Source organism: Megalops cyprinoides, chromosome 4, assembly GCF_013368585.1.
Source record: "Megalops cyprinoides isolate fMegCyp1 chromosome 4, fMegCyp1.pri, whole genome shotgun sequence".
Classification (NCBI taxonomy): domain Eukaryota; kingdom Metazoa; phylum Chordata; class Actinopteri; order Elopiformes; family Megalopidae; genus Megalops; species Megalops cyprinoides.
The window spans coordinates 42,945,521-42,963,808 of record NC_050586.1 but is presented as its reverse complement, the minus strand read 5'-3'; the positions used below and the strand labels follow the sequence as shown (position 1 = coordinate 42,963,808).

At 41.5% G+C, this 18,288-nt stretch overlaps 1 protein-coding gene and 1 long non-coding RNA gene across 2 annotated transcripts; both read left to right on the top strand.

The window, feature by feature from the left end:
- On the top strand, positions 1 to 3,632 carry LOC118776376 (Krueppel-like factor 4). The gene is made up of 5 exons (XM_036526700.1): positions 1 to 287; positions 393 to 542; positions 1,279 to 2,038; positions 2,142 to 2,291; positions 3,191 to 3,632. Exons 1-5 carry the CDS (start codon positions 273 to 275, stop codon positions 3,364 to 3,366), a joined length of 1,251 nt encoding a protein of 416 aa, XP_036382593.1. The 5' UTR covers positions 1 to 272; the 3' UTR covers positions 3,367 to 3,632.
- Positions 3,633 to 14,554: 10,922 nt separating this feature from the next.
- On the top strand, positions 14,555 to 14,880 carry LOC118776379. The gene is made up of 3 exons (XR_005004921.1): positions 14,555 to 14,611; positions 14,693 to 14,745; positions 14,815 to 14,880. It is a non-coding gene; the product is annotated as an uncharacterized LOC118776379 (long non-coding RNA).
- The last annotated feature ends 3,408 nt before the right edge of the window (positions 14,881 to 18,288 follow it).

Sequence of the window (18,288 nt, the reverse complement as noted above, 5' to 3'; positions counted from 1 at the left end):
AGGAAATAAGACCAGTCTCAGCTGCAGCGGCACGATTAACGCAAGGAGGGAATCCCTGTGTCTTGTCTCTCCTCTTCTCTTTTCATCACAGTTCCACCACTTCAGTGCGGTTTTCGATGCTCCATGTAACGCCTATACACGCATGTGTGTACAGCATGATACGGCTGTATCGCAACAAGGCGTGACCTGAGACCGCTACAACCCATGCTAGACAGCCTATCGGGGTTTGCCCAGAAGAAATTCATCTGAAATTCATCAAGCAAATCTAAAAAATGATCATTAGTGAGGTGCATTTTCCCTCTAGTTTGCTCGTGAGCCAACCATTGTGTTCTTTTTAGCTGGCGAGTTGGTATTTAGCAAGCTAACAACCTGGCTGTTCTTTTTACCCGCAGATCCCGACCTCACCCTGTTTTTTTGAATTGGAGACTACCATCGAGCAATTTGATATGGTTTTAAGTGGAATGATTTTGCGATCGATATCTACCTTTGCTAGTGGCACCGGTGTCAAGGAGAAGCCCATGGAAAAGGAAACGGCTGACTTGGTGAGGATACATATGCCACAATGAATCCTGAAATGTCACTGGGATAAAGATTTTTTGGTCAGTTTGTAGAGTTAAAGTGGGGATGTCATAAAGAGGAGGTATTCATTTTATGGGAAATGTTTTGGTCGAGGAGGGTTATATCATTCTTCAGACGTTGTAGAATTCTTGTTCTTTGCCGCACTGAGGGTGTGGACTACATTTGCACTATCTCGCAGTGGTCTGTTCTACATTACCCTTTATTACCTGTCATTGGTGGCGAAAGCGGTCTATCATTTTAACATGTCGCTGGCATTGTTTTAGTGAATGTTATTTAAAAACAACGCAGCAAAATAACGTCAATCGGGGTCTGTGCATACTCTACGCGTGAATATTAGTGTTATATATAAAACAACATGATTCGAAGAACAATTAGAATCTGTATTTAGTGTCGACGTTCATGAATGTTGTCATATGTCTCTAAGCAAACATATATAACCGTTAGTTGGAATGTATATTAAGGATGTATTAAAGTGTATGATCTACAAATAAGGATGAAAAGCTGGCCATCATAAAAACTTTATACTCATTGAAGGTACCTACGACCTGTCCCCTTGAAGCCTATAGAAATTGTAAACATTTATTATTCATATTGCATATGTTCTAAAAGCAAAAAACACAATAATATTGACCTGCAGTGTTGTATTGTTTTTTGTTTTTCATTGTGTTTATAACATTTTCTTGTCTGCTTTTACTTCAGAGATGGAAAGAAGAGCTGTCCCACCTACAGAGATCCTGTGTGTCAACAGGAAGTGGCTCTGCAGATCACAACCTCCCCAATGCCACTGGCAAGGAGACTGAAGATCCTGACATGCTGGATTATGACTTTATCCTGTCCAACAACATGCAGCAACAGAAGCAGGAAGCCCTGTCCAGCATCTCCCAGAATATACCTCCCTCCCCAAGTTCCTACTCATATCAACTCCACTCTCCACAGGGTACTGCCAGTGACATCCTATATACCATCCCAGACATCAATGATGTATCCCCTACAGGTGGTTTTGTGGCAGAGCTCATGAGGCCAGACTTGGACCCTGCATACCTGCTGCCTTCAAGTCTACATGGGAGGTTTGTCGTAAAGACCACCATGGACATGGCAGACTACAGCCATAACATAAACGCCAGCAAAAGCAGCATTACTGTGCAGCCCACCGTGCCATTCACTTGCCATTGGACCAAACAGGAAACCCAGAGCATTTGCACTGTCACCCAATCAATGGACATTTACCCTGGGGTTAAATCAAGTCCTGTGACTGACCAAAGACCCCTCCTTGACCTTCCAAATTTCCGCTCAGGGCATTCCATGGGAGCCAATCGGCCATCTGTCAAGGATGTCCTGAAAAGTGATACCCACTCCACCTCTCGGGGTTTAAGTCACCCATCACTCCCTGTCCCGTCTGACTACCATGCCCCAGTTAGCTACGCTCCATTACAACAGCCTTTGTCCCTACAGTGTCAAGGTGAGTTCTATCAACATATTGTTAAAGAACATTAAATATTTCACATCTCATCCCCATGGTGATGCATACCCTTACCCTCACACTTTAGAGCTTGTTTCTATAGGAGGCTGCGTGTCAGAGGAGCCCAAACCCAAACGAGGGCACCGCTCCTGGCCTAGGAAGAGGACTGCCACCCACACATGTGACTACACAGGCTGTGGAAAAACTTACACCAAGAGTTCTCACCTCAAGGCACACCTCAGAACACACACAGGTAGGCTTTCCTTACTTTTCAAAACATCCCTTTCAAGTCCATAATAAGAAAATCATTATCCTTAACCTTTGCCATGCACAATTTTGGTATGAAACTAGCAATCATAAATTAACTTGCAACATTTAAGTCGATTTTCCCTTATAACTGTGATGAATGCCTGCATATAAAAAATTCTTTATTCTTTAAAATACTTTAACTTGTATTGGTAGACAATGCACGGCCTAAAATACAGATCATTGATTTGTGAGATTACATTCATTTTAACTCACTCATAAATTCCAGATGTCAACTGTGAAGGCCATGTTACAGAATTCTAGTCTGATTTAGTTTAAGGCATGTTAATAGCTGTATTACAGTAAAGTATTTTTATGATTTGGAATGCCTAAAGCTTTTCCTTGGGATGCCCTCATGTCCTTAGATGTTGCCCTATTGCTTTAAACCTTACTGTCAATGCAGGAGGGTGTGGACAATCACGTGGTCTCCTCCGAAACATGTCATGTCAACCACTGCTTCTTTACATACTGCAGATCCCTTGGTAAGCTTGTGCAGACTTGAGTGAGAGGAGGGCACTTCATATGCAGTTTCATGCAGGGAGACCTGCGGGCACCCAGTTGACCAATGGGGGTCACTAATATGCAATGGGGCAGACTAAAACCCCTGGTTGACGCTCCCTGCCCTATACCCATGGCAGATGAAGCCAGTTTGTTCCACTGGTATTGGCTCCCAGCGATCATCAGCTGATGACACGGCTGGGATTTAACCAGGGCCGTAGTGCTCACCCATGCTATGTAAAACACTCTTAAATTGGCATAAGTGTAAAGTAAAAAAACTAAAAAACAAACTTTTTTTCTGAGAGTGAAATTCAATTTGTTGCATCTTCCATGGTGGCTGTCCTTTAGGAGAGAAGCCTTATCACTGTGACTGGGATGGATGTGGCTGGAAGTTTGCCCGTTCTGATGAGCTCACACGTCACTACAGGAAACACACTGGTCATCGTCCTTTTCAGTGTCAGAAATGTGACCGAGCATTCTCAAGGTCGGACCACCTTGCTCTGCATATGAAACGGCATTTATGAAATTGGTGAGAGCTGAGGAGAGCTTGATATTTGTAATCTCACAACCCACACTGCCTTTTAAAATCATTGTACTACATGACAAGCTGTGACCTCCATAGCAAAGACCTCTGACCAGGGCTTGAAGGGCATCTGCATGGCCTTCCAAAGAAGTAGAGATTACCTAAGATTTCTGAGATGTGACTAGATGTCAAAGTATCTGTATTAAAGGAAATGTATTAAAATCAGGGAAAAATGTTTTGACAGACAGTAATGAAAACATTAGAGGCCTTTCACCAGTGACATTAGCTTTGCCTTCCCAAGAATACACTGTTACACGTTTTGTATTAACATATATTTTTATATGGACCTTGCAAGTCTTTTTTTTTTTTTTTACAAATATTCTTTATTATTTCTACAGACGCTATTTGCAGATCATTGGATTATTCTCAATGATACAAAGGTATTTAAAGTAGCAAATGTTGAAGAGAAGGAAAGGCATATTTAGTGCCACATAGTTGTTTCCTTAAAAGCTTTCACCTATTCCTCTGAACAATGACTCCACTGCGCTCTGTTTGCAAAATGCAGTAACTTAAGTCTTAATACACTTATTAAAATTAAAAAAGATTTTTGTTGACAGATGAATTAGATAATATTAAATGTTTGTGTGTCTTTGTTTTGTACATTTGTAAATAAAACATTTTCTTAAAGCTTGCTCGCAATGTTCATTTTTAATTATTTTATGACCTGCAAAACTAAGGAATGCCCTCATCTGAGTTTTACTGTTGGATTGGGGCCAGTATCACAGAGTTCACTTTTCTCTTATGTTAACTGTGTTACTGAGTCTCTCTCAGTAAATATGCATGAATAGATAAAATGTAGAAATTGTAACCTATGTAAGTCACAGCCCTTGGTTAGATTAAGAGTTGTGATGAATCTTGCCATGCAGTTTTTTAACCATTATAAGCAAACAAGACTATGTGCTATTCCATTGATTGCTTCCAGTTCTAGCAGTTCCAGAAGTTTTGTCACCGTGGTGTGAATAGCATCATGCCAATAAGATGGCATGAGGTAGGCTGTAACGATAGTCCTCTGGCATGGTCTATGTGTGGTGATGAATCACAGATGTGACCCGAGAGGGCCAAAGCATCCATATACTGGTTCATGAGTTCCTCGGTATTTTGCTGGTGTTGAGGTGCCAGATCTGGGCTGTAGCAGATCGGGGTGTGAACTGCATGGCTGGGTTACCTGGAGAGGCATAGTCACAGACTACCCATTGTTGTAGAAAGCTGATGTGACACATCTGTTCCTGCTTTCTGCAGTCTAACTGGTTGACTCAATATGTCACTGGCCCCATGTGCCCCATCACTGTGTTGGGCATCTCTGTCTGGCCAGGTGGCCTGAATTTTTTTTTTTTGGTGGTTAGAAGCAACACCAGCAGAGATGGATACCCTGGCTTCAGAAAGTAAAAGTCCTGCTACACATTTGTTCCACCCATTCACTACGCCCAGCTGAATTTAATAAGCACAACTCTTCAGCCATGTATAGGAGCTAATTAGTGAAATCACCTTGTTTAGTGAATGGCTAGAACAAATACGTGGCAGGACTTTTACTTTCTGAAGCAGGGGTGTCCACCTCTGAACACCATACCTTATCTCCAGGTGTGAATGTTCAAGGCTGGGTGGCACGGTGCTTGCATACAATTAGCATTAACTTCACTATTCTGGAGCTCATTCCCACCACGTGTTTGATCCGGCTCTGCTAGTGGGATGGCTGCTTTTCTAATGTCTCACTCGGAATATCTAGGAATCTCTTGGGGAGATGCACTTATAGAAACTTGAAAATTGAAAACCCTATGGATGGTTGTGGCTCTTGACATAATATAAATAAGGGTGCAGTTGACCCCAGTCCCTCCCTTCCTTGTCTATCACTTTGCATTGCATCCTTTTCAGACTTCAATTAAAGCAGTCCTCTGATTCCTCTGCTTGGGGATGACAAACTGTTGTACTGTGTTGCTGTATATTCTGCATCCTGCATTGACATAAATTGAACTCTTTGGGAAGGCTGACCAACGAGAACAGCTAGACAAGCTGCAATGACCTTAGTGCTTGTTGTCCAGAGAGGAATGGCTTAAAAGTAGTATGGTAATTCCTAGCATTGATAATGCTAGCAATCGCTAGCTAGTCATTGCCAGTTGAGCTAAAGGCAAATTTCCCGTTGCTTGACGGCAACAACGGTAGTTAACCAGGTCTCAGGAAATGACGTAACTGCTTGGCTACCTGCTACCCGCTACCTAAGACTTTACGCAGGGCTCACACAAGCTACTCACTTCAGCTCTGTATTTTTATATGTGGTAAATAAAAAAGAGAATCGAATTATTACACTATTACCCTATTGCTAAATATACACGTCATTATGCACAATTTATCAAACTTTCAGAATAGGAACCAAATGAACCATACAACCTTGGCTAATTCTAGGCATAAGACACCCCAAAAGACTCACAAAAGATACAAAATATCAGCATAATATAGACGTCTTTTAAGTTAGCCTACAGCATTGAAAATTCCCCTTAGGCTACTGAGCTCAGGACCTATTCAATACAGTCACAGAAGACCTGATGTCACCTCAATGAATGTTAATCAAATCAATAATGTGCTAGTTAGGTTGTAATCGTTTTGCTGCAGGCTGCACACATTATCATGATGAAACTGTGTGAAATTATATCCAATGTTATGTATGCCAGTTGGACAGAAAACGGAATATTGTCGCCCTATGTGTAATAGCATAGCAAGCAACATAGCAACATACGTTAACAAACATAAGTGTTATACTAGCCTATTTCATTACATGCATAATATAGCTGCATACCTTTATCTTTTGCGTGTTTCTCCTCTTCTTCTTTCCTCTTTTTCCTAAACTGGGCACCTGATGGCTTAGACCTTTTCTTACCCATTTGTGCTGATTTGGCACTCGAGCATCAATACATTACCCATACCCCAACACAGTCAACCAACAGTTAAGACCAGTGGCGGATTTAGGTATTTAAGATTTGGACATGGGTCAGGGCCCGAACTTTTTTTTTTTTTTTTTTTTTATTTGATTTTGATATAGAGTGCCGAGGTGGGTACGTCATCACTGGATCTTCGCCGGTGTCGGAAGTAAATTCCCTATGGGAAATTACAATGGGCTTCGCACACTATCCATCTTTTCTCAAATTCGGATTCATTGCAGGAGCTGGGGATTTCCTGAATTAACCTGTTAGGTGTGAGGATATATTTGGACTCATCAAATGTTTCGATATTTTCCGAAAATGTTGAGATTTAAGACTTGTAGTTCGAGTTGTAGTTCACTTTTCGAACATGTCCAACAGAGCAATGCAGAGGGAACATCTTGACAAATCAGATACCACCATCTCATCCGGGCATTCTGGAATGTTCAGTTTAGAAAACCGTTGGATCTCAACCCAGCTACGGTTGCTAGTGGACGATGACGACGACGGTTGGTAGTTAGCTAGCTAACAGACAACTGTAATCGTTATAAAATGGTTCAGTGCTTTGTCCCGGACTGCAGCCACCCTATATATGTGAATGACTGCAGATTTTTCAGGTTTCCAAAATGCCCCACGGCATAGTTTTACATTATGGGAACCGTGAAGGTTATCTCTAAGCACACCATCAGAGAGACGTCCATCAAATGTAGCATTTTCACTCAAGTCGAGTGCCCAAATCTACATGTGTAAGCAGAATTACCTTTTTGCTTAAACATCAAGGTGTTTCCGACTGTAGATATGTCTCAAAGGCTTTGGGCGTTTTTCATCATCCACTCAGCAAGCTCGATGGGTGATGATGTGGTAACCTGACTTTGCTAGCTAACTAGCTGGTTAGCTATGCTACCTAACGTTACACTGGCCTACACTCACCGACACCCTGTAGGTCTTATCCCTCATGCTCACCATGACCAAACCGGTGATATGGCTCTCAAAACAACTAAATTCCTCCACATGCCCAGATTTATAATGATTTTCTCCCCACTGAAAACTTCGGGTCTCATCCTTGAAGAGGAGAATATGGCTAAGAGACACCATTGCTGCTAACGATGAGCTTGCTGATAGCGATGACTGCTAAGGACGAGCTTGCAAGTTAGCCGCTACAGCGATAGCTGATGGCGATGATTAGCCACACTCTAGCTAGCAAGGCCGGAGAGCGGGAATGAGAACGCACCGTGGCTTCATGGGATGTGTAGTTTTTAGCCCATGGTTGTACTAGCATATAAGATAAAAAAATTAAATTACGTAAAATTTAGCTCGAAACAATTAAACAATATAAGTCGCAAGTTGGGATCACAATATATAATCCGGAAATTGATGGTAAGCCATAAATCACTAGAAGTGCGTCTTTAAAAAAGTCTAGGATAAAATGAATGGGGAATTTTACTTCCGACACCAGTGTGACGTAGTCATCTCGGTACTCTATTTGATTTGTTCGATTTGTGTGACCCGGAAGTTATTGACTTCTTCGTGTGTTGCACTTGATAAGCTTGCAGCAATATGGTAACGACACCATGGCCGCACTGGAACCATACGCTAATTTAATTAAAGAGTTATTTGAAGTTGAGTTATTTGATGCAGAGATTTCCACCTCGCTGCAGCAGATGGGTACCCATCAATGTTCTGAAATGAGTGGTATAAGAGAAGATTCTGTGTTCAGCACGACCCTATACGAAAAATACATGTATCGGTTTTTACTTTTCTTATTTCAAGTAAACGGTACCTGTAAATCAGCCTCTGAAAAAAATGTGGCGGGAAATTGGCAGTATAATTGCTGAATATTTTCTTATTTTATATTAGAAACGGCTAATTTGTACATTTGCTCCGACTTTAATGGGGCGTTATTCAGTTAGCTAACGTTAACGTTAGCTAAGTTAGCATGGGCTACAGAAAAGGTAACTTAGCTTTGTAGTTGATCGCACTTTTCAAATGTCATATTGATCATATGAATTTTAATAAGGCTATAGTCTCCATACAGCCTTCTACCTGTCACCTTCAAATAAATATTTTGTTCAGGGAGTGCTGAGGAGATTACAACCCTTATAGAGTGGAGGGGGGCGAATGAGGCCCTCTTCACCAGGAAGAGGAATTCTTCTAAAACTGGATGGGAATGAGTAGAGACTTTAAAGAGGAAGGAAGAAGGGAGCGCCTCCCCCGCTCAGCAGCCCCTGCAGCGCTTGTGAAAGCTGTTCGGAGGGGTGAATCTTTTCCTGATCCACCTGAGGCTGCAGCTGGGGCAGGCAAGAGGAGGAGATGCCAGTCCTGCCCCCCAAAGAAGGACTGTAAAACAAATATTATGTGCTGCACATGTGAGAAATACATCTGCAAAGTCCATGCACACACACTTGCATACTGTCCTACATGTGCTATTTAGAGTTGATTGATTTATGTTCTTCACGTTTTTGTTTCGTATCTATTATCTTATTTTATTCTTATTTATTGTTGTTGTTTACACCTTGTGGGTGGGGGCAATGGTTCCAAAAAATGTGAGAAGACTAGTATTTTGTAGTTGAATTCCTCATTGTACAATATATAAGAATATATCAATATGTTGCCAAAAAAGTTCAAGACTGTTATTGTTTCCCTTCAATAAAATGCGTTCAAAACTACTTTCTGCACATTTCTGCTACTTTCTTAGGCTATACAAGTGCTATCTCTTGCAAAAAAATTTATGTTTACACCTATGCAGTACCTTTAGCAATAATAATAATAATAAACCTCTAGTAAAGAAAACAAGATTATGACAGGTGTGTTGTAATAAAAATGACTAGTGTCCACTAATTAAATGCAGTCTTTCTGCACTGTGAAGAGGGAAAGCTCAGATATAAGTTTGTGATGAATGACAGGTTGTTTCTTCATGCAAAATAGATTTGGGGTTTAAAATTCAGTTAAGCTGCTTTATTTTAGGTTTAGTGAAGGCGGGTCATTTTTGACCCTTAGGACAAGGAGAGTATACAGAATGTTAAGACTACACAAGGGTTAAATAATATTTCAGTAGGCCACTCATCCTACTATATGAGTGAAATGACAAACACAAGTTTTGAGTTCGTCTTTTAACTTAGTATTACTTATTATTATATGAACAAAGTACCAGCCTATACTAGGGTATACTATACCCAGGGTATTGTGCAATAGCAAGTACACAAGTACACATAGCATCTCCATCTCTGATACAGAATGCACGTGTGTGTGTGTGTGTGTGTGTGTATATATATATATATATATATATTAAAAATATATAGATAAAATATAATATAAAAATATATTTTAAAAAAGTTGAATGTAAAAGTATTTTTTGTTAAATTTCAAAAGTTTCTACCAGGATTGTAACAAAGATAACAATAATAATTCTAGCTTCAATGAAAGTAGGCCTACCACGAGGTCAAGCTTATTTACTATAAGTGGGGGTAGATTAATGAAAATTGGCAACCAGCTTGAGACATTCTTCCCAGAGCATACTGAAATAAAATATGGGTTCCTCTGTATTCTGCATCTGTACACTGCAAATAACTCTAGAAGAAAACAGGTGACAAGTGAGTGAGTTGAGGGACTGAGAGTGACAACACTTGCTGGCCATTCCTAAATTTAGCCTAAATCTTTGGCTTCTCTTATTTCTATTTGATCTAATTGTTTCAGAAAATATATCTTATGTTTAATTGCAAACGCAGAGCAGTGAGTGACACGTTACCATCAAGTAAGTGGTTTTACATGCTCAAAATGGTGTTTTGCTTGGAAATTTACTAGCTAAATCAAGTTAGTCCAGCCTAATCTTATCTAGCTAATTGGGCCTAGCCTTTGATACATGTTAGCCAGTCATCTGGTTGACACTGTGGGGCCTCAGGCTGCAAAATGTCAACGTTATATGAATATATGAACACCAGTAAATCTAATGGGGGAGTAAATTCAACAGACATTTTCAGACATTTCAAAAAATGTACAGCATTTATTCAGTTAGGAAAGTGCACTGCTTCTATTCACAAGAGAAATCATTTAAAGAGTAAACTGTAGAGTAAATTTTTTGGTATTTGAGAGCAAAGTTTGCACTGATAATACTTATGTTGTCCAAATGTGTTGAATTAGAGTATGAAATACTATATATCTAAAGACTTCTGCACAAATGTATATATAACAGTTAATATTGACAATACTCACTTTTTTCAGTTGTCAAAGAAAAATATTTGAGATTGATCTATATTGTTACGTCCTGGGACGTGTCTGCTCCCGCTCTCGCGCTGTTCCGCCCTCCGTTTTCTTTTTTTCTGCAGATTGGCGCCCCGCTGCGATTGGGTGAGGAACGAGCGGGAAGATTTAAAAGGAGGAAACCTCGGGATGGAGAGAGGGCTTCCCCTCGGATAGATGATGCGCGTTTGTGTGCGTGCGCTTTGTTTTTGTATATATGTTTGTAATATAATGTAAATACTTTGTGTTACCGTTTTGTGGTTTAGCCAGCGGGTAGTAGGGGGTGGGTGCCGTTTCCTGTTGTTGATTTTTTTTCCTTTTCTCCTGTTTTCGGATAGTTATGGAGTCAAGGAAGAGATTGTATTTTGTTTTCTTATTTTCTTTGGTTAGGTCATTTATTCCCTTTCCCCTCAGCAAGTTGTGTTTTGTTATTTTGGCCTTGCCCACCCCCGAAGTTTTGCGTTAATAAAAGAACCCTGGCTTTATTTGCGTTGTCTGTGCTCTGGACTGGAGACAAGAAAGCGGGTGTCCACACGTTTTATTTTATGTTGCACCTCACCCTAGACAGGGTCGTAACATAAAAATTGGGGGCTATTGTCCGGTTTCTTCCGCCATCCTGCTGTGTTGGGCTGCAGCGTCTGCTTCGTTCGGGTGAGTTTTGCGTTTTTTTGGGTTGGCAGTTTTCGTTTTTGTGTGTGGGGGTGTCACGGAGTTTAATTTGGAGGAGTTCGCCATACGTCCCATGCTCGGACAGTTTAATCGCTGTCGCAAGGCAGGTCAGTTGTTGATTGCCGATTTCTTTAATGTGTCGATTCCTGCTGGTGCTACAAAAAAAGAAATCAAGTCTGTTAGAGCCAGCGCTGATGACCAGGGAGTGTTACCGCGGGGTGATGGGGCCGACGTTGCGGGTGTTGGTCTGGTAAGGGTGGGTGCGGCTGAGCTGACGCCAAAACCCTGCTACCGCCAGCCATAGATCCCGGCACCGCGTTGGTCAATCCCCAGTTAGCCATTGAGCTGAAAAAGTTGGAGTTGGAGCCAGTGGCGGAACAACTTTACAAAGGGCCCGGGGGCAGAAATTTGTCAAGGGCCCCCCGGCCCCAACCCTGCCTATGCCAGTGACAAGAGTGGAGTGCAAAACCATAGGCCAATATTAAACAGTTAATCATCTATTCTCATTATAGTTTAGGCTATAATTCCTAATGCCAACCCTCCCCATTAATCCGGGCTTGGGACCGGCACCTAGTTGAGCTGGCTTGCTCCCTAAGAGGCTGGGTTAGGCTAAACTATATACATTACAAATAAATTCAATACGTAAAGCCACATAAACACTATACTGAACCACATGTGGACTAGTCTAACAAGACTTTTTTACAAATATAATTTCGAAGCACTCAGAAACTTTGAACTATGCACAACTTGTATGAACAAACTTTTTTTTTTTTTTTTTTTAAATCCTATATAGCCTATAGGTTAGCATCTGGGCTTGTCTGCATGTCTGTATAGTTTGTGTTCAATATCTTTTGGGTGGTTTGAGTCTGAGAAAAAATCAGCGTGCCAATTTCTGGCCTACTATTTTATTGAAAAGGCATTCGACGAGCCTTGCGTTCTGCAAAGTCATTGACGATGCCTGTGATGTCAAGCTTCCTAGCGCGCTCACTCTCTATTGACAACATGGCCAATCCACAAAGCCTCTCTTGACCCATTGTGCTCCTGAGATACGTTTTTATCAGTTTCAATTTGGAGAAAGAGCGCTCTGCTGACGCGACTGAGACAGGAAGTGTGAGAAATAGCAGGAAAGCAGTGCACACCTCACTAAATGTTGAGGTTACTGCGGGATGATCAACTATCAAGAGTTTGGCCAGATTTATTATGGATGGATGTCTAGCTATCTGCTCCTTAAAACATGTCTTAAAAGACACAAGTTGACCAGGAAAACTGGAGTCAATATCCCGACTATAGTGACTACTGAGACGATGCGCCGCCTCATATAGTTCCTCATCCTTGGCATGCTGGAGTGTATTGGGGTGAATAGCCTCGAAGAGGTGAGCAGTTCTGTTTAAACTAACAAACCTATGGGTGAGCTGCTGAATGATAACATCAAGACACGCATAAAATACATTCACCCTGAACTAATCCTCTGCGTTGGAGAGCTGACTGTCTTCACTAAGGTCATAAAAGTGTCGCTTCACCTTTTTTGACCTGGTGACTTCAAATTGTGTTTGACTGCCCCATTTCATAGCCAGTGCCAGTGTGGAAGACTTCGCCTCTTCAAACTTTTCCCTGTATTGTGTCAGAGTTCCTATGGCATTCTGCAGTAATGCAGAAGCTATGAGGAGGTCTGTGCTTTTTTCCTGCAATAATTTGGAGACCGCATTTGTGCATTCCAAAATTTTTGTTTGGAGGCTGATTAAAAAGATAAATTGAAATTTGGTGATGTTTTTTTAGTGCACCTGCCTCATCCCGATCGGTCTTCTTACCGCTGGTAAGTGAGATCTTATCCAGAGCTTTAATGACATCGCCATATCTGTACTTTAAAGCAACAAGCGCATCGTAGCGGGAGGACCAACGGGTTGGGCAGAGGCGTTTTAAAGTGATGTCTCTGCTCTCTTGGCTCATTATATCGCCAAGCAATGACCATCTCTTTACACTATGCGCGAAAAAGTTGTAAAGGCTCTCGACCACATCGTAAAATTGCCTCACCTCTGGGACGTTTTTAACTGAATCATTTAAAACCAAATTAAGATTGTGCGCCGCACAGTGTACATACAAAGCCAGTGGCTCCCGTTCCGAGATCCTTGCCTGAACGCCAGAATAAATGCCACTCATATTTGCTGCGCCATCATAACCCTGTCCACGGCATCTGGAAATTTGTAACCCATGTCCTTCTATCGAACGCACAATTTTGCTCTCCAGCTAAGATGCAGACGAATTCACCGTAAGCTCAAACCCAAGAAAAGCTTCCATGATTCTAATATTTGTAGGGACATCCATTTCATCTCGGTCAATGATAACATATCTGTAGACCTGGCTCAGATGATCACGCTTGGCTACATCTTGAGTGGTGTCCATAATGACAGAGTAGAACGGGGATGCGTTTATCTCATTTATTATGTTGCTCTTAACTCTCTGTGATAATATGTAAATGATCTCATCTTGAATTGCATGACTCAGATATTTTACGGATCCTTCTGGTCGACTGATCAATTCTTTCAAGACAGGGTCGTAGCGGGCCAAAAGCTCAATTATGGACAGAAAATTCCCTGCATTTCCCTGTCCAATGGTTTCTCGATGCCCCCTAAATGCCATGTTGCAGGCCGCTAATGTAAGGGTGACATTCACAATGCGCTCTAACACTTGCCTCCAAAAGTTAGCCGCATTACGAACGTCTCTCTCCATATCAGCATCTATTGTGCCATGAACTTTCCACTGTTCATATACAACACATGCACTGAGATGAATCTGCGTAGATTCATGGACCGCGATTTTGGAAGAGATGTGTTTCCAATCTCGAACTCCATTTACCCAGGCATTGTTATATGAGGGACTTTGCCGATTTGCGAAGAGCCAGCATGGCTCGCAATATGCGCAGTCAAGTTTAGGGGAGTAGCACAACCAGCTACGTGGCAATTTCATACCAGCTTTAGTGGTGGACGTGAAATAATGGGCTGAAAAGCTTCGATTTCCCGTAACTGGAAAAGGACCCTTAAACTTACATGGACCAGTTTGAAGGATGTACCTTTTAATATTTGCATCTGTAATGTTTTCAGGGAAATTTGCACGGTCTGTTGGGAAGTCATTCGGAATTGTTTTTGCTAGTTCCCTACGTTCTTTCTCACCCTCCTGTGTGTAGCAGGATGGATGTGGTATTCCTGTTCGTTCTATTTAAGTGGCACTGCTCTGCTTCCTTAACCACGCCGCAATTACCAGCCAATCGTTATACGTGGGTACTCCTATATAAGGAAAGGTAACTTGTCTAGGTTCACACTCGATGTCAAGTGCACGCCCCGTTTCCTGTTTACCTGATTTCCGCCTTGGTCGCAGGTATTGCAGTTTTATCCGCGTTTCTCTGCTTCCTTTGTTTATCGTTTACTCTTGTTATATTGGCTGCTTATGATTTCGCAGGTCCTTTTATGGTGGATCTCCCCTGGAAGCTACCTATTTACAGATCATTGCTGGTATGTGCCCCTATTTCCCTTGTGATGTTCCCTTATGTTGCACGTAGTAAACCAAGTGTTTTGTTATAGGTAACCGCGGTTAGTAGCCGAGTAAGCGTAATGGGCTCTCCCCTTCCCTGAGCAAGTAGACGCTGCCTGATCGGTATGTAGCGTATTATGGCGCTAGTTTTAATTTCTTTATCATCTTTGTTTTTAAGCCTGACGTTTTATGTATTACAGGGACTATAGGCCGGGGTTGGTGTCTCGTAACGACTGGGGAATTACGAGTGCTACTGTGGCTCCCGCTGCAAGAACGCTGCTGCTTTGCCTACAGCTAACGTCCATATAGCTGGCTTCGTTTTTTTAGCTGCTTGTGTTTCAGACCGTTGGTTTGAAACCCTTTTTTTCCTTTGTGGTGTTAGTTGCTTGCTACCCCCGTGGGTCTGTGCAGTTGCATGCATGTGAGGGTGCATTGCGAGTGGGGCTTATTCCTTTTAATTATGTCCTCCCCTCGCTAATTTGTAAATTGCTTGTTTGACCATCTTGGCAATTGATATTACTCTGTGTAGTGTGCCTTTTTGTGTTTTTTTTTTTTTTTTTTTTTGTTCTCTTTTTTTGTATTTAATTTCATCTCTGGCATGAGGCCATTTTACTACAGTTGCTGAGAGCCAGTGTCACTGTTTCAGCCCTTGGCCTATGCCAGTCTTTCTGGTTTTCTTTTATTTTGTGTTGCACCACTGGCAGGAGGCCTTTATTTTTATAGCTGCTGATAACCAGTGTTTATTGTTTCAGCATTTGGCCAACTGCAGTTTCGGTGCGCTGGTTGTTACGTGTTGCCCCATTCATTGTATGCATTCTCTTCCCTGTTTTGCAGAAGCTGAGAGCCTAAAGTGGGGGGCGGGCTGGTTTCTTTGGTGGCGGTATCCCCCTTTCCTGTGTGCCGTCTTCACCTGTACATCGTTGGGTTGACCCTTCACCATTGTGTGTGTGTGTGTGTGTGTGTGTGTGTGTGGATGTGTGGGCACGTGTGATTTGGGGTGGCTTCTCTTTGGGATACCTCCCTTCCCCTAGCTAGCCTGCCCCTCCACCGGTAAGCCTCAGCGGTCAGGATTAACCCTGTCCCTCTGATCTATGGTGGATTGTGTCACTGAAGGCTTTTTTTTATTATTATTGTTTAATTTCTTTTGTTAATAAAAGATCATTCATAGATGGAACCATGTCTCGCTTACTAGTATACGGACCTGAGTGCCTTTTGGGTTAATGGGACTGATTTAGGCAAATATTTCCTTGGGTGAAATTCCCAGGGTGGTGTAGTCGGATCCTTTACACGGGTTAGTGCCCTATAATACTACCGCTTGCCACATGTACATTATTTTCGCTGACCTGAGTGTTAACCTCTACTCTACAGGGCAAAGCATGGTCATCGTGCTTTTCAGCAGGAGTAGGCACATTTATGTTTTCAGGGAAATTAACATGGTCTGGGAGATCACCCTGAACTATGCTTGCTATATCCCTTTCCTCACCCCCCCCCTACATGGCTTTCGCTAGCCTGAGTATTCTCTCCTCTGCTATTGCAAGGCAAAGCATCATCGAAAGTTTCAATGGGAGTAGGCACGATGAAAAAAAGAGTCCAACTTTGGGAGTTTGGACTTTTCCTCCTCTTTAACTTTCTTTTCCTTTCTTTTTTGAGCACCACTTTTGCTTTTAAACATTGTTCAGCTTCACACGATCACTGCTCTCTGTTCGGTCTCTGTCTGTCTGAACTAAATGGCTAGCCTACGTCGGATGATCTTCGAAGATCAGAGATATACCCATCATGCACTGCAGTTGTCGGCAAATGAGAAACGTGAGTTTATTTGATTAAATAAAAACAATATAGATTATAAAATGTTTTTGAATCGAAATAAGTAATGGAATATATTTAGGATTGGGTTAGACAAATATATTTTATATTTACAAAATTTGTAGCCCCACCCTGATGAAGTAGTATACCTGGCAAGAGCTATATAAATAGCGGATCACCGCTTGATTTGTCAGTGGGAGAAGAAAGAGCACTGATCGTAAGGACGCAGCCTGGAATGTGCATTAAAGGGGGCCCACATCGGGGCCATGAAGGCATAAGGCATTTCATATGCCCCCTCGCCTATAGCTCCGCCCCTGGTTGGAGCTGAAAAGGCAAGAGTAGCAAACTCAGCTCTTACATGTAAGGGTGTTGGAGATTGAGGCGGACAGGGATATACACCGGCTTGAGGTGAAGGCGGAGGCGGGTGATTTGCGTTGTCAGTGGGTGTCCACACGTTTTTTATGTTGCACCTCACCCTAGACGGGGTCGTAACAATATTCTTCATATATGTACCTTTTAATATGTTCTTAAAAATAACTTGGCATGGCATGTTATATTGCTTTTGCCAGTGCATTTGTTGGCTGCTCTATCACACCTGACTGGTATCCTGAGAAGACCTTTATTCTTAGGAATCTGGTCAATGCATCTCTGTAACCATTCTGCATCTATGGGGCAACTGACTGTCCTGACCCGACAGGGACGCTCTTCTGTAATGTGATATATTTTGTGTTCTAAGGACTGTTGTATTGTAGTATAGTTGACTTCTGTCAGATTGCACAAGTTAACTTGTGGTAGAGCTCGAACAGTGTTATGCTCACACTCACTGGTCTGGGAGTGTTGTTAGCCTGGTCTGACACGGTTGCTCCTTTGAACTGAATGGATATACTTATGTTCTATTATGTAATGTAATGGCACATTTGTAAGAGACATAAACGTAAGACATAGGTTGTAGGGATTTGAATCATACATTCAAATCTGTTTGAATTCCAAACATGTAGTGAACACTAGAAATCCTTGTCTGCTGTGCCAGGTCTCATTCAAAAAAACATATTTACAATAAATAAAGATTTTAATGTATAAAATAAGAGTATATCATACTAATTGGAACAGTCAACGCTAATCCTACAGTACTAAAGCATTTACAAATTTTGTAACAATAGAATGTACTCAATTTTCCAGGCTGAACGCAGTGAATTAACAGCTTGCACTGTGCATTTCGTCAACTCCTGTAAATTAATAAAAGCAAATTACAAAAATGCTTTCAAAAACTTACTGTACTTTAAAATAGCTTACACAGTAATGGGCCCTTAGTGTTTAGGCAACAAAAAGAAAAAATATAAACTGGAATAATGAGTTGGAAAATATTGCAACACTCAAAGTTGCCCCCCCCCCCCCCCACCCACTTGAAAATTTGGGAGACATTGATCTTTGAAAATAATAAAAGCATATTCATTTTTTTATAAAAATGAAAATATTCTTTTTTGTCTATGTATATGAAAAATAAAAAATAAACAAGGTGCACAAAGTCATTGTATGAATTAAAGCATTTTACTGAATAACCCATTGAAAGTTTTCAGAAAGTTCATTCTTTGCATACAGATGTGAATCCAGTGTTACCATGAAAATACACCGCAGTAAAATCTAAGGAAAGTAAAGGCCCACACACTTCCAATATGATCATTTCCAAACAATGATCATTGAACAAATTTATTTGACTTCCT

Bases quoted from the DNA above. Each gene is read 5' to 3' on its own strand.
- LOC118776376 (XM_036526700.1), top strand. The intron at 2,039-2,141 runs GTGAGTTCTATC...TTGTTTCTATAG, and splicing joins TTTGTCCCTACAGTGTCAAG to GAGGCTGCGTGTCAGAGGAG. The intron at 2,292-3,190 runs GTAGGCTTTCCT...GCTGTCCTTTAG, and splicing joins ACACCTCAGAACACACACAG to GAGAGAAGCCTTATCACTGT.